The following is a 24,364-nucleotide window of genomic DNA, read 5'->3' on the forward strand; positions in this document are numbered from 1 at the left end:
TTGTCCCAACTTAATTTAGCAACATGAAATTTAAAACCATTAGAATTCTAGAAAATACATGCTGGGCATGAGACAGGTGTGGCTGAGGGTCACAGGGTCAAGCATATGCAAAGTCAGGTAGAGACACTCAGAATGGTGGCACTTCAGGTGGGTCATACAAAAGAAGGGATGTTCCTATAAAGGTGTTTATTTTGACTCTGATTTAATGTTGCTTTAGAATTTTAGATAAGTAATTATGGCCAGAAATGTCCAAATTACAAAATTTTTAGAAATGAGGTGATAATCACTATTTGGAGGTAATAATAATGTCCAAAAAATATCAATAGAATAAAATGAAATAAAAATTAGAAACTTAGAATCTGTGAGTTTGCTAAGATGACAGAATGAAAACCAAATGTATAAAGTAAAAATATTTATGTAAAATACATATGTATTAAAAGGAATATGTATATAGTCATACATCATTTATAACCATTCAGTGAATATAAGTATATTGTATATTTTCCCTTATTTATTTACTTAAAAATACTATAATATTTTCTTGTTTATTAAAAAGAAAACCACATATTATAAATATATCATTTATATCTGAATTATTTGTAAGTTTAATCCAATGATAAGCACAATTTCCATATTACTATAATAATTATTATAATGTTTGTCCTTGGGTTTTTGGGAGAATTAACAAGGAAAATATTCCACAAATATTTAAAATTAGAATAATGAGGGAGTATTTATCCTTCCAATATTAAAACTTAACAAAGTTATAATAAATTATACTGTATATTACTAAAAATCAAAAGCCAAAACAACAAATTACTGTAATAATAGCAGAACTCATTGTCATAGAAACATCAAAATAATGCTTTTTTAATTTGATTCTACTATCCCCAATTGCTTAGGCATTCGCTTTTTAGTTTAGAAACATACTTTAAATATATTATTTTCTATTTGATAAAGCCAAAACTATATATCTGGGGTTAAAATATGAATTATTTAATTGATTGCTCTGATATATTTATCAATCTAGAAAACAATAGATCAGGTTTTATCATCAACCTTATAACACAGCAAAATAAATTTGAAGTAGATTTAAAAGTTTCAAGTAAAAATAGCTTATGTCTCTACTTGAAATAACTTTCAGGTTATAAATATAATGAAAAATCATAAACAATGTATTTGATTACATAAAATAGAACAATAGAACTTGCTGTATATCAAAAAGTGAAAAAGGAAGGAAATAATTAAATATGAAAATTTCTCAATTTCAAAAAGACTAGATAGTTATGAAATGTGAAACAAAAACATCAATAAAAATGTCTAGTAGAATGCTAACTGGGAAAGGGACAAAGGGTAAAAGAAATTCAAATGTTACATAAGCATCTAGAAATTAGTTTGGATCCATTCATGTAAATTAACACAAAAACTTTTCTTCTTCATATTTAATTAGCTAAGTTTTTTATAATTATGAATAATAAAGATATTATTAAATGGTAATTCTCAAACCAGACTGAAGGATACTGTTGGAATCTTTTTTGAAAATAAATTTGATTATAGATTGAAATAAATTTGATAATAGATTGATAAACTCTTCTGAAAATACATTAATTCACATACCATCTGTCAGTTACTTAACAAATATATTTTTTTTTGTGTGTGTGTGTGTGTGGAGATAATGATTGATAATAGGGATATACTGAAGTCTTGCTCCTGTCACCCTAGAGCCAATAGCCTGCTGTTATAAGGGCCTTTGTAATGTTTAGGACTTTAGGCCAGTGGTTTTACATATAGAATAAATTCTAATAATCATTTTAGAATTGTTTGAAATAACAAAATAATGAAATCAATTAAATTTCCAGAATCACAGAAAAGAATGAACTATGATACATCTGTTACAACATAAAATTCAGTTATTAAAATTGTTTTTGAAAAATATTTTAAAACATGAGGTTTAATTGTGATTCAGTGTTAAATTAGACAATCCTAATGAGTGCATTTTGTAGCATTTCAATGTTGTTATAAACTTTTCTACCCACTTGTATATATTCCAGGACTGAAAAAAAAAATAACCAAAATTTTAAGGAGCTATTTTGGTATAGTGAGAATATAAGTGATTTTATTTTGAACATATTAAATTTTTATAGAGAATATATATGCATCAGTAAATAAATGTACTCATGCTACACCCCTAAACATGAAAATAACAATTTAGACTGAGTAAACTCATGTGTCTTAGTACTTCAGTTTACCAGTTTCTACATCTATGAAGCTGGGAAGACATTAATATTTTTCTCACAAAATTCTTCTCATAATTAAATTAAATGAGCTGCTTATTTTGAGTACTTACTACTACTTTCTCAGCACATAGCAAGTGCTGAATGACTATTAACTGATATTATTCTTGTTATCCTTAAAAAATTCAGAGGGTCTCTGTTTCTCAGTCCTCCCTATATTTAAAGTCACATCTGGCTTTTTGAAGTAGTTGGTCTAATATATGTAGTTTTTGATAATGTGGTAATTTTTATCTTTTCCTGTCAATTTCTGTGTCCTGTTGTGAATACTTTACTGGGATGTCAAAGACATGTGAGCTTAAGGTTGCTGGAATGCAATATTTAAACCTCTCTTAACCAGACTCAAAATGGGGAAAACCCCAGTTTGTTTATTTTCAGTGTCTGAAATGAACACAATAGCAACTCCAGTCTGTCTGGTCTTTTCTAGAAGTTTCTGTCTGGCTCACTCTCTGAATAAGTTTGAGGCAGTGCCTTAGGAGTTATCTCCATCAGATATCCCCATTCAGGAAGGAGGTTCATCTCCAAACTGCTCAGGTGCTCCTGTTGACAGTTGCCCTTTCTTGTCTCCTTGAGAGCAAACAGCAAGCAACTTCAGAGATCAGAACCTTTAGGGTGAGTTAGAGCAAGAAGTGAGGAGTTAGCCATTTGAAAAGCCTAGTACTGATTTTAGGTGGAATTTGCAAATTTGTTTTATTGGAGTTCATTTTGTTGACTAGTATATGGAACTAAAAGGTTGTGCTTATAAAGAACATGAACATGCACTTTTTTCTATTCTGGTGAATTTCGTGGGTGGGGGAAGTTCAGTTTTCTTTATTGTGCAAATCAAAATCTATGTAAATCATAAGCTGTAAAATCCATTTAAAATTTATGGTTACATCAGAAAATTATACCTCTTCCTAATTAGAATTTAATGTAAACTGATTTTTAATTGTTTTACATAACCATGGGTAACATATTTTTTTCTGAACATTGTGTGGCAAAAATCAGCAAATATGTCAGAAAAAGCACAACATTACAAGGAAACACCATGGCATATGTTGGCAGTTATGAAAGAATTGCTGCTGTTTTCACCCTTCACACCAGAATAATTTTTTCAATATTTACCTCCCATGTGTAGAGAGAGAAACATATGGGGCTTTACATAATCATAAGCATAAACAGGTGGCTACTTAGGTACATTTAATTTGCAGGCAACATCAATACTGCACAACACAATCAGCTCCACATGGCTCCCAAACTCTTTCCACTAACATTCCATTAGAAAATTAAGATCATTAAAATAGAGGGAGGGTATTTTCCTCCCCCCATTGGCTTCAACTACCGTTCAGAGTCATGAATAAAGCACATTTTAAAAATACCTTGGCATTTTGCTGTTTCCTTTGTTCAAAGGGAACTTCAGTAACTGTGTATAATGTATACCTTGTGAATAACTACAAGCAGCACAATGTTTGCATTTAAAATGTGCTTACATCTTTTATTCTCCCTATCCAGTAATCTGCTCACTATGGGCATGAAATTATAGTGGTTAAATTCTAAGTCATTTATCAAAGCATGGGGTCAGACCATCCCCTGAAAGCAACCTGGAAATTCTTCCTCAAAGGCAGTCCACCTCAAGAGGTCACCTGAGGCCCATTTCCAATACTAAGCCCCCTGGCAAAAATCTGTGGAAATTATTATTGCTGAGAAAATTTGCTCAATCTATGTCAAAGGCTGAACTGTAAATTCTATATATTTGTTTTCTTCTAATTTCCAGAGTGAAATAATAGTGTCCTGTTTGGCACTGAACTCCCAGTGGCATTAATATTTCTGACATAAACATCCTGCAATAGCTTAGAATTCTAGAGTGTAAGAAAATGAGGAGAGAGAATAACCACTTTATATATATATATATATATATATATTTTTTTTTTTTTACTTTTTTTGGGGGGGAGTAGTGATGGTGCATGCCATGTATTAAGTCTTTGTCTAAGCATGCTACACATATTAACTCATTTAATAATCATAATTACTTGAATAAGGCAGGTGATACACTTTTCCCTATTTTATAGGAAAGGAAATTGTAGCTCAAGACTAAGTTCTCATATGTACCCAGCAAGGCAAAGGCTGAGAGCTAAAGCCCAGGTGGTCAGAAAGGACAATCTATGCTATGAACCACTCCACTCTACCTTTGCATAGTTGTGTCCTCCTTACTCCAAAGAGCCCACTGCGCAAAGTCACCTAGTGCCATCAGCAGTAAATCTGTAGTATTTTGAAAATCCTCCTAACAAGTTTAGTGGGAGATTTTGGGATACCTAAGGTCTACAGACGTTCTTTCCAGCCCCAAGGCCTCCACGTGTCTTATTTTTGTAATACAAAAAGAACTGCGAAAAGTGCAGGAGCTATGTCTTCACCTGTTATGAGACAAACAGAAACATTTTCCCTCCTCAGCTAGGTTTATTACTCTTTGTCACTGCTTGGGAGAGAGTTTTAACATGAACAAGTAAGTACTGCATATTCATTAGTAAGTTGTGGGTTTAACAGAGCTTTAGGAATATGTATCAGGTTATGTTACCTGATTTCAAGAACTGACATTATTAATATAAATTATTTGTTACACATCTCAAACATGTTAGATATTGCAGTCACTCCTCTCAGAGAGTTGAAATGTTATTGAGAAACATAAATTGTTTTTATCCATTGGTGGAACCAAAGAGATAAAAATGAATTGAAAGTTTTCTATAGAGTGTTTTTAAAACTGTTGATAGCTATTATAGACAATTATACTTCAATTATTATGTAAAGACATTTGCACAGAGGAATTCTACAGCCTGGCTTAATCTCACCTCAGATTTAACACACGGGGTCACTTTTTTTTTTGATGTATCTAACTTCTTCCTCTCAAATATTCAATTAATTCTGTGCAACATTTTCTTATACAAACTTAGACTTCCCTTGTACTATTCTTCTATAAAAATTGTTAGAATCACTCATTAATATTGCCCAATAATCCTATAATTGACTCAAAAATCTGAAAATTTTCTCAGTTGGGACATTATTATTGTATATTCGAATAATTTGCTCAAGGTTTTTAAGGTTTTTTTTTTTTTTTTTTTTTTTTAGAGAGAGAGAGAGGGAGAGAGAATTTTAATATTTATTTTTTAGTTTTTGGCGGACACAACATCTTTATTGTATGTGGTGCTGAGGATCGAACCCAGGCCGTGTGCATGCCAGGCGAGCACGCTACCGCTTGAGCCATATCCCCAGCCCAAGGTTTTTTTTTTTTTTTTTTGGATAGGTTATTTTATGCATGCCATTTAAATCTGAAATTGAATACAGATACTTAAGTGAAAATTTCTACTAGAAGCTCTGCATTTGGGATAGTGTTGAAGAAGACAGTTTTGTAGCATATATTGACCTAAAAATTTCTTGGGAATGCAACAGAATGATATAAAAGCTATGTGGAGTGAGAATTGTAATCATGAAGTACATAATAACAAGGATGTTTAGTAATTTGATTGTAGAACAAAGTATGTTCAAAGAGGCAGAGGAACGTTTCACACCAATACCTGAGAGACCTTTGCTTTCTTTTTGGAGGGGCAGGATTCATAGTCAGAATACATGGCAATATAATTTATCTCCAAACTTTTTTAAACATACCTCCATCTGTTAGAAATTTTTGAATGTGCATTTCACATATACATATATTGATCTATTTAAATTGTGTGTGCAAGTGTTTGTATATTTGACCTATCTTTACCTATATCTCAAAGGAAAGTTTCTTTATAATGATAGTGGATATGGTCCACCTTTTGATAGCTTTGAAGTGTTAAAAATGTTTTGGTCAATTTTCATATTTTTAAAACTAGAGTTTTTTATTGGTACTTCTTAATATGGCTAAAGTAAAACTTAGATGGGAATAGAAAATTTAGTTTCGTTATTTTTGTTTTTGTTCAGTTGTGTTTTATATCCATTTTATAAGTTACTTTATTTAAAGCCTACAATAATATATTCTGGAGACCTGCATAAATATATCCAGGTGATCTGTACTGAAAGTACTTGAATTTGTGTGGGCAGCCCTGCAAACCCTTAACCTGGTACAGTCAGTGCCAGGCCTCTTTCCAAGAACTCAACTAAGTTTCTACACTGATGATTCTAGTGTCAAGTTGTATTAAATATAAATAAAGTTCACTTTCTTATACTATTGAATTTTAAAAGTTAAATGTTTTTCTGCATCCAAAGGGAGAATGAATGCTCACTTTGGAATCATTTTTATTAGCTTTTTAAAGGCTCTACATGTTATGATTTGCAATAATAATGAAAGGGTGAAATATATAACTCCATGATTAAGCCCTTGAGCTTTGGAGGCACAAAAATCTATTCTGTCTTAGATAATAGAGAATTTATGGCATCTCTTCAAAGCTTTGCATCTTTATCCATGATATGTTAATGTTTTGTTAATATGAGCTACCCCATATTGCTATTTTGAAAATGAAATTATATAATACATGTAAATTGCTTCTATATGCTAAGTTGCTAATATTTCACTAACCCTAATTTTGATGATGTGTGAGAAAAGGATGAGAATCAGTAGGAAATTCACTCCAAGATTACTTATATTAGTTCACTTGCCAGGGAGTTTGGGATTTGTCACCAAAAAAAAAACCATGGGGAGAATCACAAATGACTTTGAGCAAGTGAGTGTGATGAATACAGTCTCAGAAGCATGTGTGGTATCATACACAGGATGCCACCAAGCCCTGAGTATCTTCCCTCAAGCATTCCTGTTGGCCTTGTGCTGAGGGAATTGGTCTTGGCAGTTCTTTTTTACCAGATGGAGCTGCAGGCCAGGCTGGTTTACCTGCTTGGTCACAGAAATCCTTCTTTTTGTCCCAGTTGGGTTTGCTGGAGGTGGGAATCATGATGGTGAGGCATCAGGGAAATCTCCAAGGGCAGTATGTCCCTTCTTGCTGTGTGTTTTTTGAAGTCCCCAATGTCACTGTCAATACCTGGGGGAGAAACTGGGACTAGGTTGGAAGGAAGGTGACTTTGGAAACTTGAGGATGCCTGAGTTTCAGGCAGAATGGCCCAGAGCTGGAATGCACCACACTCCTGAGGGCATTCTTGCCCACCCTAAGGCAGAACAAATAGATTTGGTCAAAGTTGGGAAAGCAGGCCAGGGTTTGAACCAGGAAAACAAGATTGTGAAATCTTTACAGTGTACATTCTGATATATTGTTAGGAAATCTAATTTTTAAAGTTACTATTTGGGTGGAAATCAATAAAGGAGACAGAAAAAACACAAGACAAGAAGTCTGGTGGTCCTCTCTTTTGCACAATGAACCGGGAAATGATTCTTGCTCTTCTCTCACTGGGAGTTTTGTGAGAGGCTGATGCATGCAAAGGAGGACCATCTGGTGAGACTCACAAACATGTTTTGTGAACCAGAATAAACATGTTTTTGTGAATGATATCCCTGTAAGTCATACGTGTACTAAGGAGGCAACTTGGCATGGTGGCAAGATACAACATTTGGATGTCAAAATCTGAATTAAGACTTTAGAGGCACAGTTACCACCTGTGAAAATTGTGACCATTTCCGTATTTCCCAGAAATAGTATTAGCTTTATTGTGCTCAGAAGTTTATTGTGAAGATGAATGATGTGTATGAAAAAAGTATTCAAACTTGTGACTTTCTAAAAAAAATTTCAGTTATTGCTGTCACTATTAATAAAAATGATTGTGAATCATTAAGAATTAGTTAAAAGTACAAACTCCTCCCAAACCTAAGATTCAGAGAAAATATTCTAAAGAGTAGATTCACATATTAACTAATTTTCAGTAACTTAATTTATTGCATTTCTTTATAATTTTTATTTCTTAAGGGACATGTTCTTTTTGAACAATTTCTCCTAATTTAAAAAAACAATAAAATCTATTTTAATAGCTCACAATCCAAAGTGGAAATACAAATCAATTTTCTTCCTGATTTTTAACTTATTTTAGAAATATCACATATTGGCTTATTTTATAAGAATTCTCATGACTACTTAGCTCTTGAATTATGTTTTATTTCTCATTGGAAGAATAATAAAGCATATTTTCCCCAGTATTAAACTGTTTATATTCTTTGTGGAAGAGATGGAGGAAGAATTGGTCAAATTTAGAGTTAATCAGTTCTGGTGATGCTTTAGTTTATATTTAATTTCTTTCATTGCAAAATTGAATTTTTAATATGACTCATATTAAAAAAAATTCTGCCCTAGTTTACATGGTATGAAATGGATGTTTATATAAGGGACTCTGGATTGGCCACAATCATAGATGATATGGTAATTCAATCAAATATTTTCCCTATATCCTGACACTTAGTATGCTAACCTGTGTGCTACATCAACTTCTAAGAGAAAACACATTGATTCACAGATGTATTTTTCCTGCAATAAAGACATCCAACAAGACAGCACTGAGGAGTGTGATTAACTTGAAATAATAGTGGCCCATAGGGTTTCTGGCTGTTTCTACTTCATAATATTTTAGATCTGTTATTACCTTAGGTGAACTCTATTCCCCAAGAAATATGACGGTGAATTAATTCTTTGGTGACTTATGTCATCAATATACCTAGGATAAAAATAAAACTATGTGTCTCTACTTTTATGAGATTCTAGGTAGCTATTTTTTAAAAAACTTATTTCCCCAAAACTGCTGAATTTTCTATACCTTGATAATGATTGTGGACTCTTAGAAATAAATCTTCACACACTGACAAATGAGATTAAATCACACACACATACACATACACACACTCACACACACACAAATTCATTTACTGTGGCAAATTCAAGTATACTATTTATTAGATTCTCCCTGATACAAGGCATAATAAAATTGTTTCCAAGTAACCATTTGTTTTCCTTTCTGCCTTCAAGTACACCTTATAGTGGATGAACAGTTTTCAGTTTCTAAAGGTTTTCAGGATTGACTAGACATTCTAACTTAGTCATTCCTTATAGAATTATGTCACTTACATTTTCTTTAGGAAGTTTACATCTAAAAGTAATTGAAATTTCTTTTTATCATATGAGCATGATTTTAAAAATACCCTATTAGAAGTGCTTGTACAGTAATTCTAAATATACTATAACCTGGTTAACAAATAATTTGATATACAGGTGAATTTAATTGGAATATATTTGTGGAGTAAACTAATAAGCTATATCATTCTCATAAATTTTAAAATATGCTCTCTACTTAGAGCATGCTACTATATAATATCATTAACTTGTTTGTTTGAGAAAGCAGTTAACTAAATTTTCTTATTTTCTCTGCAATTTAACAAATTTATTCAAAAAATAAATTTCTGAAAGCGATGCAAAGCAGATGTGCCCATAAATAAAAACTAAGCAATTCAAACAGGAGAACCAGTTAAACATGCAACTATAAGAAGTTGTATCTCTGCACTGAGGCAATGATTATAGGGATAATATTAGAGAAAAAATTCAAATAGTGATTAACAATTTTGTTAATTCAAATTAACAAACAGAAATTAGTGCAAAAGTGAAAACAGTGAACATGTTTAATGAAAAAGCTAAATAAGCAATAAAAAATAAATAATGATAGTAAAACAATGATCTAGCCTGGCATTTTCCAAGGAGGGATATAAGGAGTACCAATATGCTGTGATATATTATGTTATGATTTATGAATGTTTGTTTCCTCCCAGAGTTTTACCATGAAAGAAATTCTACATGTCATATTCCCATTTTGTGAGTTATAGCACATCTAATGTTTCTGAAAAATCTTACAGTCATTGGAACTATGCAATGTTTTTCTTCATGTTAAAATACACATAACATAAAATTTTTAATCTTAAATTATACAAATTGGTGGCCTTTGATATATTTACAATATTGTACATCATGATCTGGCTCCAGAAATACAAATTTTCAATTTGGCTGTGAATCAGTTTCCCTCTGGAATAGCTTTTAATTTTTGTGTCTCTAAAGAAGACATGGATGCAAAACCTAATCTAATTCAATCTTTGCTTTTCAAAAATTAAAAGTAAAAAATGTGATCTTGAGAAACTAATTGCCTTTGTCTTGATCATATTGGTACCGGAGGCAGAGCCAGTATCACATAGAAAATTTCCATTTCCGGGAACAGGGCATTTTCTGTTTCAAGGTATTTATCCTTATTTCATTTATTTTTCCAGATCTGATAATCCAGTAATCTACAACAGTATGCCTACATTTTACCTAGAAAAAGTCAGGATTAAAAAATATGTCTGTGATCTTTAGAAAAGAATAGTACTTCAGAAAGCAACATTATATTTGTTTTATGACTCTTATTGTGATTTTCTTAAGAGAACTTTCATTGTAATGCCTTTCTAATTCACACAATTATGTTCTTAGGTCTCTTTAAGATCGTGGCTGATAAAACTCCATACCTTACTATGGAAGAAATTACAAGGACCATTCATATTGGACCCAGTAGACTAGGGCATCCTTGCTTCTATCATCGGAAGGATATAAAACTAGAAAGTTTCACCATAAAACAGGGTGAAAAAATTATGCTCAATTCAGTTGAAGAGATTGATGGAGAAATAATGGTGAACTGTGGAGTAATAAGGAATCATCAAAATCATTCATTTACTTTGCCTTTGGCACAAGAAGGAGAATTCTATGAGTGTGAAGATGAACATATTTATACCCTAAAGGAGATTGTTGAATGGAAGATTCCCAAGAACAGAACAAGAACTGTGAGACTCACAGATTTTTCAAACAAGTGGGACTCAACAAATCCATTTCCTAAAGACTTTTATGGTACTCTGATTCTCAAGCCTGTTTATGAGATTCAAGGTGTGATGAAATGTAAGTATACATTTTAGAAGGATGCTCTATCAGCATGAGATGGTGGGTTTGGGAAGGAAGAGTTTTAAAGAGACTGAAGAACAGGACTCTGTTCTTGTCTCTCAGACTTAGATTTCTCCTCTATACATATGCAAACCACATATCTATTGAGAGAATCAAATTGGATAGTGTATACACAGGTATATTATAAATTGTATCTATTCAAGTATAAGATACAGTAACAGGTACAGACAGCAAAATACTAATTCATTTGAATTTTTTAAAATTATAATTTGTTACGTATGACAGCAGAATGTTTTACAATTCATATTACACATATAGGGCACAATTTTTCATATCTCTAGTTGTACACAAAGTAGAGTCACACCATTCGTGTCTTCATACATGGACTTAGGGTAATGATGTCCATCTCATTACACCATCTCTTCTCTTCCTTATTCCCTTCCCCTCCCTCCACTTAGTGCCAGCTAAACATAGTTGGGAAAGAACTGCTTTTTTAAATAGAGCACATTTGTTTAGATATTGGCTTTCTTGTATGGAGGTAGGTGAGATAGAAAGTGGTAAGGATGCAAAGTTTCCAAATCCTATTTTGTGATAATCATTTTCTCCTCCAACCACCTGTCAGTGGTCACAAATCCCTCTTAGTATGGAGTTTCCCTGACTTAAGGGACAATGATATAAAAAAATTACCACATAATTGCCACAAAGTGTGCTTAAATATACAATCTTTATTGAATTATTTATATTTTAAAATAGAATATCTGGAGGGAGCAGTGTTACTCTAAAGTATTAACACCTTGAGTTCTCAAGATTATGACACATACATTGGGCAACTATGGAACAAAGGGCTCTGAACTTGGAATCAAAAGGATCAATAACTTTCAAGTGGCAGCTTTGGATGAGCCATTTAAACTGTCCAGTGATAACCTTTTATCTACCACATGGAGTTGTTTTGAGAGAGAAATAAGGTACTATTAGAGAACTATATATAATATACTTGAGAACATAAAGCAGTGTGTGAAAACATTTGGTCAGAAGGTGTCTCCTTGGATATTTCAAAATCTATTTCTCTTTGCTTTCATTGTTATTTAGTCATACAATTAGGAAAAATAATATAAGTATTTTCACAAGTTGTAGATCTCTCTATTAAATTGCTTTCTCAAATATCTAACCGGAAATTGATCAATTCATATTAAACTAAAGGTATAGGAGCTCCACTCACATTTTTTTTTAACATTACCAAAAAAAAAAAAAAAAATTGAGGTCACAGCAAATTTTTGACCTCACATTAGTGTTCTGTTAGGTGTCCCCAAACAGGCAATTGAAATGGGAGATTGATTTTTTTCCCCATTTTCATAAAAATATATAATGTTTTCTCACTTTAAAAATCTGTTAATTTTCTAAAAACCACTGGAATCCTCTACTTACCAAGTGGTTGTGAGTGAGGGCAAACCCAGAAGCTAAGCATGAAGACTTGAGTTTAGATTAGGGATCAGGTTTTTGGAGGATGAATAGGAAATAGAAGAGGAAGGCACAAGGTTGGAGGAAGCAGAATCAGCTTACAAGAAAGCAGGTAGGCAAGAGGAGGGAGCTCAAATTTAGGAGGTAAAAGAAAGAAGAGTGGGCAATTTGAGACAAATATGGAAACATGCAAGAGGGAGTGCAGTCAATCACAGATGTTCTTGAAATATATTCTAAGGGGTTGAAATTTATTCTAATCAAGACAGTTTTAAACTGGAAGACACAGATATGAATTTAGTAATATTAGTTGGGTCTATGGTAGGCTACTTAGGTTTATATGATACAGATATCAATGGGAAAGTCAGAGAAATATAGTTGGAACTAATGTTTTTGAGATGCACAGTCTGCAGAATTTGGAGGTATAGTGAAAGGGAAAAGCAGTCAACTTTATTCGCAGTCTTCTGACTTAATGTACTGGGTTGGATGGAGGGGCAACTTATTAAATATAACTAGTAGAGGAATAGGAAACACTATCAGAATTGTTTAGGTGGACTTAAGTGTTTTTTTCCTGCTAAAAATGATCCTAAAAGACATTTTTGATTGCAATAGAATCCTTCACAAAATGTTTTAGTCCAATTTCCATTCTTTAATGATATAGACATTAAGTTTTCATGTTCCTTATTCTGGATCTTCATTTCTTGGATATTATTTTAGATGGTAGTTCTTAGCTACCTCGGGACAAGTGCTGACTGTTAGTACAAAAAGACCAGGCCAGTTGCAAACTTCATGGGTCATTTCAGCTTTTTATTCAGGAACAAGATTATACCTCCAACGAACCCACTTCCATGGTGGTAAATGAGCCACTGGCTAAAGGAGGAGTTTGGGCTTATATAGTTTATACTGAGAGGTGATTTAGTGAGCCTGTGAGTTTGGGCACTCAGGAATTTGGATTTTGGTTTGGGGGCCGGTGGCCAGGAGTTGGAGAGGGTTCATCTTGGAAGAAAGAAAATCTATCAATGTATGGCTTTCTTTTTCACTCCCTTTTCTCAGGCCACACTATTTTGGGGTTTTTCATTTTCCATATCCACACTGACTTTCATGTGTATTGACTGCTGAATACACTGAAAACGGTAGATGGTGTGCTCATAAACACCCCATTCAATATTGTTTTTGTTGTTATGGGCATTTCACCCTTAGATATAAAATGCATAACAAATTGTGGTCTTGTTTCGTGTCTTAGTTTTATACTTTCTTCAACTAAAGACTCAAACACTCTGTGAAGTCAAGGGACCTTGGGAAGTTGTTTTATACAGGCCTTGAGTATCAGGCAGAGTGTAAACCCCTCTTGGCTTCAGTCCTTTTTTTCTAAAGTGACAAGAAAAAGAACAGGTCAGAGTGGGATAGAAGTTTTATAGAAACCTTAGGGAAAGTGCAAGAAGAAAAGGACTGGGGGCTACAGAAACCTATAAAATATTGATTTCCTGAAAAGAGAACATGGCAAATAAGTAGAGAGAAGAGGGAATACAAAATATTCTACTAGAGTCACTAGGTTTTAATATGTCACTAATGTGATAATTTAGGCTTTATGAAAAAGAAAAGGAGCAGGAATATTTAAATGAAATATTTGTTTCTGGAACCTTTGATCAAAGCCCCATATAGGCCTAAAACCTCATTAACCTTCACCATATATTTAGTGATTTTAAAAAAAATTATCCCTGTTTGGAAAATAAATATAAATGTCAATCCAAGACCACTAAGTGGTCACATGTATGTCATTGGATGATATGTGTGTTCTTTTCACAGAAATATAAAACTCATATTATTGAAGAAAAAAACTGGAAATATCAGTACTGTACAAGGTGTTTTTTTTTTTTTTTTTTTTTTCATTTAGGAGAAAGCCTTAATGCTGCCCCAAACCTGGGAGTACATTCTTTGCCTAGATATATAAAATACTACTTCATTTTATAAATGTAGAGCTGAAATCACACAAGGAAAAGACTCAGAAAGGTAGCATCTGAGTATTGTACTTAGGTGATAAAAGATTAGCAGAAAAAGTACTTTGTTTTTAGTATCAAGAATTACTTTTTCTCTCATTTAATTCTTAAAAATGATTTCAAAATTCATCAAAATAAAAAGTTTTATGCATAATACACAAATAAAAGTTATTTTTAAAAAGCCAGAAAATAGTAAAGAAAACTATAACAAAGTTATCAGCAAACATTCTACCCTTGACCACTCCCAAATTTTCTCCATATTACCTTAGAGTGGCAAAATAAATACTTAATTTAAATTTTTTTTTTTTTTTTTTTTTTTGGTATTTGCATTCCTTAGTAGGAATGTTAGTGTTTTTCAAGTCATTGACTTTAGATAGTTACAACTGACTTTTACATATGGCCATGAAAGGAGTATTCTCTTATAAGTCTTCTTTTCCTCATTCTCTCAGTATAAGGTAAGTTATTTTTTGTTGTGACAATTCACTGCTGAACCAAGTGGTATATCCGTTTTTCTGTAATGATTACCTTATTGTTTTCTCTCCTAAATCTCTAACATCTTTGTTGAAACAAAGCCACTCAATGTAATTTTCTACAGAGCCCAAACTATCAGTAAATTAATATTCTTTTTTTTTCCTGTGAAAGTGTTCCTTCTGAAATTACCCATTCTTACACTACAATTTGCATTGGTTGTTTTGTAGACCTACTGCTCAGACACTGTCCTTCTGTTTAAAATTAGCTGGTAGTTTCCTTTTGATATGCTTCTGTGTTGATCAGTGATGTTTGCAATGAAATAACTTTCTCTTTCTTGATTTTCTTCCAATTCTGATGGTCCCATCCCCACTTGTTTCTGGAGAAAATGCATGGGATATTAATTAATTTGAGAAGCTACAAGCTTAAAAATTCTGATCCTACATAAACATTTGATTTATAGTTTGATTATTTATAGAAAACTGTAAGGAAAGTGAGGAACCAGGAGACGGTGAGCAAGAAATGAAAGATGGAGACCAGGCAGAGATACGCATGAGAGTTTATTTATCAGAGCTGACAACTAAAGGCACATCTCTCCATAGATGGAGACAGAAATTACAGGCTTGGGTTCTGTGACTTTTATGGGGCAAGGTCAAGGAATAGAGCTGGGTGGGTCTTCATGCAGCTGATTGAGGGTTGGGCTGGTATGAGGGAGTGGTGAGCCTTTCTCAGAAAGACCCTTGGGTGGGAAAGCAAATTTTTTCTTAAGATGGTGGCTGTCACTTAAGATGGTCATCCAGGTGCTAAGCAAGGACCTTACATTCCCCCCTTTTTTATTTGTTTTTGTGCCCCTTAAGGGACAGGGATGTAGATCAATCTTCTGTAGCTTCTTCCTGCTGAGAAGGAGCAGTGTCTGACCCTTGTTAGGGGCATGGGGTGTCATTGAGGCAGTGGTGATGGTCAGGAGGTGCTGGGTGATGCTGATTCTGGATGGCCCAATTTTGGTGAGGGGTTGGAAGTCCTGTAACAGAAGCTGGTTCACGGTTTGGTTAGAGATCCTTTGAATGTGGTCTTGAATAAATCTAATGACACAGGAGGCAAGCAATAGCAAAAGGTCTATGACAAGGAGAGAGGTCAGGAAAGGAAGTGTCCACTGGAGAAGGGGGTTATTTAGCTGACATCTTTCAGTTCCAATGGCAGTGGGAAGCTTTGGGACCTGAAGGAGATCAGAGACAAAGGGGGCTTTAGTAACTTGGTGGTAAAGAATCCGTGCTCCTTCCAAATAACAGAGTGGGAGAGAAGTATGTAGAGAGCATATTTAGAGTCAGTGTAGAAGATGAAGAGGCTCCCTTTGCCAAAGTGAAGGCTCTGATGTGGGCAACAAGTTCAGCCTGCTGATTGGATGTATTTTAGGGGAGGGGAGCTTCTTCCACAACTGAGGTTAGAGACTATAGCATATCCTGCCCAACAAACTCTGTCCTGAAGGAAGGAGGAGCCATCTGTGAATGATGTATGTTGTCTGGTGCAAGGGGCCTTCCTGTATGTGGGAGGGATGTGGAAGAAACTCCTTAAGAGTTTCATTGCATGAATGGATTGGAGAAGAGGTGGAAAAGTCTTGAGGAGCAGGAGGAGATTAGCAGCATTTAAAAGTGAGCACGTGGGGAAAGTAAGACTGGGATCTTCCATCGGGGATACCTGTAGAGATAAAAGGTGACGGGGGTAAGGAATGTAAGCCCTTGTAGGTGAGGAGTTCCTTTAGGTGATGGAGAGCCAGGATGGAGAGTGGGGCCCCAAAGGTGAGTTTCTTTGACTCGTTAATGAGAGGCTGAAACCAATGTTTGTAGGCAAGAGACCCATCCCCAAACAGTAGGGTCAAGACCCTTTGATAGATAAGCCACAGGGGCAAAGGTTGTGTATCTGAGGACCCCTAGAGCAAATCCCTGTTTTTCGGCCTTGAAATGGGCTTGTGAGATCAGGGAGATAGAGAGAAAGTTTTGAAGTCATTCTTCTGTGTTGTAGCCAAGGGAAAGTTAAATTGACACTTTTTCCCCCTTAGGCCTCCCACCAAGCCTACTGAGTCTGTCCTTTGTCAATGTTAGCTTCAGTGTGGCCTCAGCCAGGGAGATTGCTACGTAGGGTTTTACAATGTAGGAGAGTTATGGGTCCCTTGTTTGTCTAGAAGTGTAAGGGTCCCGCGAAACATTGGAGAAAGAGACCACCAAGTGACCACTCATGCAATTGGCAGAAGGGGGATTTATTGAACCAGCATGCTGGGGCTCCGTGCCCACTCAAGAAGGGAAAGCAGCCCAGAGCCCCGAGCAGGGGCTGAGCACTGCTTAAGTACACTTTTTGGGGAGGGCGGAGGGCTTTGTATACATCAGAACAAATCATCATGAGGCGCGGGAAAATTGAACAACAACTCCTAAACATGATTAGTTCATTCATTGGCGGGAACAGGTCAGGCTGGAGTGATAGGTCATTCCTAAGGAGGGGGTTACATTTAAACTGATTGGTCCAGGCCCTGCAATGCCTATGTGCGACCACACAGAGCCCTAAACAACCAAATAGTCAGGGGAAATATTTACTGGGCGGTTCTAAGCATTGTCTTAACAGCTACAGAAATTTCGGGTTTTGCAGGTAGCATAGAAACCTAACAATACCTCCTTTACATTTTAACTCAGACCTTGCAGCTTAGAAACTTTTACAACACCTGGTCTTTTACCCTTTAACTTTTACGCTTTAACTTCAATTTCTTTTACCCTTACAGAAGTAGGGTCTCTGGAGGAATCCAGAGCTTTAGTGGCAAGTAGAAACTGGGCAGGGGAGCAAGAGGAGCAGGATCCAAATGGAGTGGGGCTAAGTGGGTGAGGAGGCAGCCGAGAACTGAGTTAGATGGGATTGGGCTGTTCCCATGGCCAGTTGGAATCTGGGACTGACAGAAGGAAGTCACCCACTACTTCTCTAGTCCCGGGCTTGGTTACCCGGCCAGGGCTTTTGTGAGCTTTGCTGAGGAGCTGAGAACTAAGACCTGAGATTGAGCTTGCCAAGGGGAAGGGATTGGGAGTTCTCCATGGCAAGTCAGAGTGAACTTGACCAGGGGAAGGGATGGGTGAGAATCTTGGTGCTGGGCCAAGATCTAAGTTCTACAGAGGAAAGGGAGTAGACTTGTGAGGAGGAGTGGAGGGGAAAAGTGAAGTCACTTACCCCAAAGAGGCCAGAGTGTGGATGAAGAAGAATAGTGCTAGGTGAATGAAAGAAGGTGTGTGGTAATTGTCCTGGGCCCTCAGGCCAGGATCCCAAAGCAGCTCAATTCCCTGGAGGGGAGAGCAAAGCTGAAGGGAGAACTCGAGTCACTTGCATCAATGAAAGAAAAGTGGCACAGGACAATTCACACACACACACCTGGGATAAGAAGCGGGTTTATTTTTAGGAGGCTGACAAGGCTGCTCTGCAAAAATAGAAGGATAGCAGCAGCAAAGGGGGAGAGCAATATGATTGGGCCAGAAAATGGAGGAGTTTTTGAGAGGGATGTGAATGGGTTTGTGCTGTGAGGCAATAGAAGGACTTGAAACGTCCCATACAGTAGGGTCCACCTTGGAAGTGGGTAATGGGAAGGCTCTGGCAGATGGAATAGGGGATGGTCCTAAGGTAAGGGTGAGAATCCGGGGAGCGGCAGGCGAGTCTGGATGGAAGCATATAGAAGGGGAGAAGGAAAGCATAGCCCCCAATATTGTAAGGATGTCTCTTCCTACAAGGTATACAGGGCACTGTGGAATGACCAAAAAGGAGTGGGTAAAAATTAGAGAGCCACAAGTACAAATAAGGCTAAGTGTAAGGGTTGATAGTAGGCCCCCAGAACTCTGTGAGGACTGAATATGTAGCCCTGGTGTCTAGGAGAAAAGAGACAGACCTACCTAAAATACTCAGTTACCCTGGTTTCCCATGGAGTGATGTAGTGGTCTGGTAATGGGGACCTGGGCCTCATCAGTCCTCTGTAGCCAGTCCTAAGAGTTGGAAAGTGGAACCAGAAGGGTTGGATGCTGGTGGCTGCTATGGGCTTGGGGACAGTCAAAGGCCCAGTGTCCTTTCTGATAGCATTTAGGACAAGGGCCTGGAGGCTTGTGAGGCTTGGGACACATATGAGCCCAGCAATAAATGAGCTGACCACATTTAAAACAGGGTCCGGGCAGTCCAGAGGGACCCTTCCATGGGCCAGTGGAACCAGGGACAGATGCTGAGGCCGGATGAATGGTTTGAGTGAGCATCTGATATTTCTGCTTCGTGGCCTTCTTGTCTCTCCCGTTATACACATTAAAAGCCACTCCCAGAACCTCAGCTTGGGGAATTAGGGGTCCCCTCTCAAGGCATATTAGTTTGGCCTTAATATTGGGGAAACTCTAGGAGAAAAAGTAGTTATTAGTAGATGTCTCCCATCTGTAGTCTCAGGGAATGGGCTGCCTTTCTAAGTCCTGCCATTAGGCAAGTAATGAATTGGTTTCTACTAGTTACTCTTCCAGGCAAATTATAATCCCAACTGGGGTCCGGATCAGGGACTGCTTCAGTGCCAATCGGATGGGCAGGGGAGGTCTGATGTACCTCATCAGCATAATTTCTGGCTTGCTCCTAAACTCAGTTGCACTCCTCTGGCATGAAGGTGTTAAACAAGATTGTATGGACATAGTGGAAGGTCAAATCATATGTTTGAGTCAGATACTGAAAATCTTTGATATATGTGGTGGGGCTTGAAGTATAGGACCCAAGCTGCTTTTCTATCTGTGAAAGATCTGACAAAGAGAAAAGCACATGAACCCAGGTTACACCATGTACCCTAGCCACCTTGTATAGACAACACAGAGATGGGGGTTGGGCAGTGACAGCCTGTGACCCTGTGGTGAGAGAAGAGAAGGGTGGAGGGGCCGAGGGAACAATTGCTGCTTAGGCTTCATTAGAAAGAGAATTGTGGTATGGCAGGGGCTCATCTGCTGGGTCAAAGGAGAAGGAGTCCTGGGTATTATCTTCTGTCCCTTTGGAAGCAGGTGTTGGGGAGGTGAGAGCTAAGAGGACTTGTGCAAGAGAGCAAGAGTTGCAGAGAGAGGGCTTAGAAAGTAGAGAGGAGAAAGCCTATCATATGATACCTCTTTCCAATTTCCTGAACACTCACAATAGTTGAAAATATCTCTGATAATACTGGGATCTAGAATGTCATTAAGCAGCCATTTAGAATCCAAAGGATGTTGCGGCCAGATCTGATTGCACAAAGGGCAAAGTTTTGAGGGGTTTAGGTCTAGGGGTGAGACAGAGAGAGACCCGAGGTTAGAAAGCAGGCAGCCTAGAGGACTGTGGGAGGGAATGGATGAGGAGCCACCTATGGTGTGACGTAGGAGGTGAGTTTAGAGGTGGAGTGTCTCCCAGTCACTAGTATCACCCAGTCAAGGGGACAGTTATGCTTAGAAGGTAGTCACCACCTCTGTGTAAGCATAGCGGGTCAGGGCCTGTAGAGGCATTTGGGTGCCCAGCTGGGACTACATAGGGGCAGAAGCTGTAGAGATTAGCCCAAGGCTGAGAGGTCTTACCAGGAACAACTCCTAATCACTCTCAGTTTTTTGTTTTTTTTTCCAAAACCCAGGACCCAAATAAAAGACTACCTATAGAACTGATCTACAGTAGGAATCAGCTGTAGCTGTGAAAGCTGTGGCTGGGAGTGCCCCCGAAAACACAGTAACCCTAGGAGTGCCAGGTGATCAATGGTCACTTCCCGGGACCCATAGGTTGTTTAGTTGGACTGGAGACAGGGGTCTTTACCTGGAATGTAAATGGTGATGGGTGCAGAGAAGGTGTTAGGCAGAATGGAGGGCCTGTTACCATGATGGAATTCAGATTGGGGCCCAGGGACACTCAGTGACCCTCGAAGAGGGGAGCAGGCACACCAGGGAACCCAATCTCAGATTTCGGCACCAATGAAAGGAAAGTGAGGAACCGGGAGACCGGTGAGCAAGAAACGGAAGATAGAGACCAGGCAGAGATACACACAACAGTTTATTTGTCAGAGCTGACAAATAAAGGCACATCTCTCCATAGATGAGAGAGGCAATACAGGCTTGGGTTCTGTGACTTTTATGGGCAGGGTCAAGGAATAGAGCTGGGTGGGTCCTAATGCAGGTGGTTAAGGGTTGGGTTGGTTTGAAGGAGTGGTGAGCCTTTCTCAGAAATGCCCTTGGGCAGAAAAGCAAAATTTTTCTTAAAATGGCAGCTGTCCAGATGGCCATCCAGATGCTAAACAAGGACCTTACAACTACCAGTTGAAAATAATTTCCCCTCAAAATTTTGAAAGCTTTGCTGCCTTATATCCTACCTTCCAGTATTACCTTTGAGAGGTTATCCATTGCATCCTGAAGTTTCACAATAACGTGCTTGTGGTGGTTTGGTTCTTTCATTAGGATGCTAGTTTTCAATCTGGAAAATATAGGTTCATCATTTCTGAAATGTTTTACCTGATGATGTCTTTTCCACTATATTTTGTCTTCTCTTTCTCTTCAGCTTCTAATCTCACATGAAAGCCCAGTTTCTATGTCTCTTTCTCTTTTAAAACCTTCAGTGAAAATTCCTTAATTACAGTTTCAGTTGCGTTAGTGAATTTTAATTTCAGCTAGCATGTTTTCAATTTCCAAGTGTTATTTCTTACATCAATTTGTAAATGCTACCCGATCTCACTTAAAGGATGCAATATCTTATCTCTGGGAAAATATTGAAAATATTTTACATTTTCTTTAAAATTTTCTATTGCCATCTGTATTTTATCTCTCTCCGTCAATCATCCATATATTTTTTTTAAGTTTGGTCTATGATTATTAAAGGTTTTCATCAAATGCTTGGTGAGTATTTGTCATTAGTTCATATTTACATGTAAGGCAATATTCATTTTAAGTTTATAAGCAAGACACTATTTCTATACAAGCTTATGAACTGTAGGTCCTCTTTCACTGGGGTATTCCCACAGTCAGGTTCTGCTAGTCTTTCCTCTGGAAGATACTTAGTTGCTCAGGTGATCAATCTTTCCTATATCTTGTGGGCATTATTAAATTATTGAATATAAGTGGTGTGGCAGCTACTGTCTCACTGCTCTCCTTAAAGATTTAGACTTACCCTCTTTGTTTTCAGAATCTTGCTTCTCTCCTACTCAGTCATGTCTAGTTTCTGACTTACAGTATTTCCTGCAGAGAGGAAGGTGGGGGGTGATCACCTATCCTCTTCAGATTAAAGATGTGGGCTGTACTATTCCTCAGACATTCGTATAAACTCCTTGTTTTTAATGCCCTATCTTAATTTCATTATTTACAGGGGTCTTATGTGTCCAGTTCTTAAAGTCTTCTACATGATCATTCTTTCATCTAATTGGTCTTCATTTAGGTTAAAGAAGACAGATATCTTTTAGATGCTTCAAACTAACTCCTTCTTTCTGTCTCTCTCTCTCTCTCTCTCTCTTATCCTGTTGTGCTCTTGTGGTGAATTTTAAGGATAAAAGTTTTGGCAAGGTGTATATTTCACCCATAAACTTTACAACTTACTTAGTTTAGTTCTAGCCCAGAGTTTTGCCTGAACCTACTAATAATCTTTTAAAGGCTTGGTTGCTATTGCTGACAAATGTTAAATATAATTTCTAAACTTAATATTTTTTAGTACTGTAACTAAAAGCTCTGTCCCTGCCTCCAATGCCAATCAATGCCACTTAATAATGACGACACAGTTTTGAGAAAAAGAAAAAAAAAGGTTTATTACTTTGCTAGCCAAGAAAAAACACAGGGGACTCCTGTCCCAAAGGCTGAGACTCTCCCAATCAGGAGGGACTTGGGCAGGGCGGGCACCCAGATGCCTGTCAGAATTATCTTGTTAATTTGGGAGAAATGCACTTCCCAGATCATTAGCAGTCATCTCCTTCTTGTAGTGGGTGTGTTCAAGGGCAATTAACTAGGAGAAGAAAAGGTAACATTGTTTCCCCAATTTTGTTAGGGAGGGGGAAAAGGGAGGAGAGAGGAAAAACATGTTTTTTAAATAAGCCTTAGAGCAACGAGGGCTACATCCAGAAGGTGTAGGGACCACTGTTACAGTAAAACATAATTTTCAGTAATTTATAAAAATAAAGGAAATTTTTTATTTTAATTGTTTTTAGCTTTTAGTGATTGAGATGTAGTAAATGTTTAATGAGTATTCAGTAAACCAAGTACATGGATGAGTAAATAAACTAAAATTCTATTTGTGCATATATATTTATGTTGAACAGTACAAAGCTCCTCTTTAAGAAACAAGATATTTTCTCACTCATCATGTCCAGATTTGATTTATTATTATACATACTTATGATTTCAATAGCTAAGCATAATGTTAACTTCATGGATCCCAAATTAATATCAATTTTTTATAACAGTTTTGTAAGGGTCCCGCGAAACGTCGGAGAAAGAGACCACCAAGTGACCACTCATGCAATTGGCAGAAGGGGGATTTATTGAACCAGCATGCTGGGGCTCCGTGCCCACTCAAGAAGGGAAAGCAGCCCAGAGCCCCAGCAGGGGCTGAGCACTGCTTAAGTACACTTTTTGGGGAGGGCGGAGGGCTTTGTATACATCAGAACAAATCATCATTAGGCGCGGGAAAATGAACAACAACTCCTAAACCTGATTAGTTCATTCATTGGCGGGAACAGGTCAGGCTGGAGTGATAGGTCATTCCTAAGGAGAGTACACATTCAAACTGATTGGTTCAGGCCCTGCAAGGCCTGCATGCAACCACACAGACCCCTTCACTTATTAAACAACCAGACAATCAGGGGAAATGTTTACTGGGCGGTTCTAAGCATTGTCTTAACAGCTACCGAAATTTCAGGTTTTGCAGGTAACGTAGAAACCTAACAATACCTCCTTTACATTTTAACTCAGACCTTGCAGCTTAGAAACTTTTACAACACCCGGTCTTTTACCCTTTAACTTTTATGCTTTAACTTCAATTTCTTTTACCCTTACAGTTTGAATTTTTACTAGTGATACTTTTCCTAATGCATCCATGAACATACTGTGATGACATGAAATTCAGAACCATAAGGTACATAAGTAAGCACCCATTTTGTTTCTTTCTTTTAGACTGCACACTTACTGCTAACAGAAATATGTGTGTAATTATTTTTTCACTTCCAAATATTAATATTGTATTTGTCAGGGTTCTTCAGAGAAATTTACATACAAATCTACATAATATTATATATAAAGAACATTATTTATTATATACAATGTTGCTTATTTTAAAGAATTGG

At 36.7% G+C, this 24,364-nt stretch overlaps 1 protein-coding gene across 2 annotated transcripts in view; it reads left to right on the forward strand.

Moving 5' to 3' along the window:
- The window catches only part of Themis (thymocyte selection associated), a 201,095-nt gene that overhangs the window by 52,925 nt on the left and 123,806 nt on the right, over positions 1–24,364 (forward strand). For both annotated transcript variants that reach the window (XM_027947373.2, XM_071613042.1), the window contains exon 3: positions 10,682–11,140. In XM_027947373.2, the coding sequence (XP_027803174.2) occupies positions 10,682–11,140 (459 nt within the window). The remainder of the gene's footprint in view (positions 1–10,681; positions 11,141–24,364) is intronic.

The sequence above is a fragment of the Marmota flaviventris genome, chromosome 6 (genome assembly GCF_047511675.1).
Source record: "Marmota flaviventris isolate mMarFla1 chromosome 6, mMarFla1.hap1, whole genome shotgun sequence".
NCBI classification, from domain to species: domain Eukaryota; kingdom Metazoa; phylum Chordata; class Mammalia; order Rodentia; family Sciuridae; genus Marmota; species Marmota flaviventris.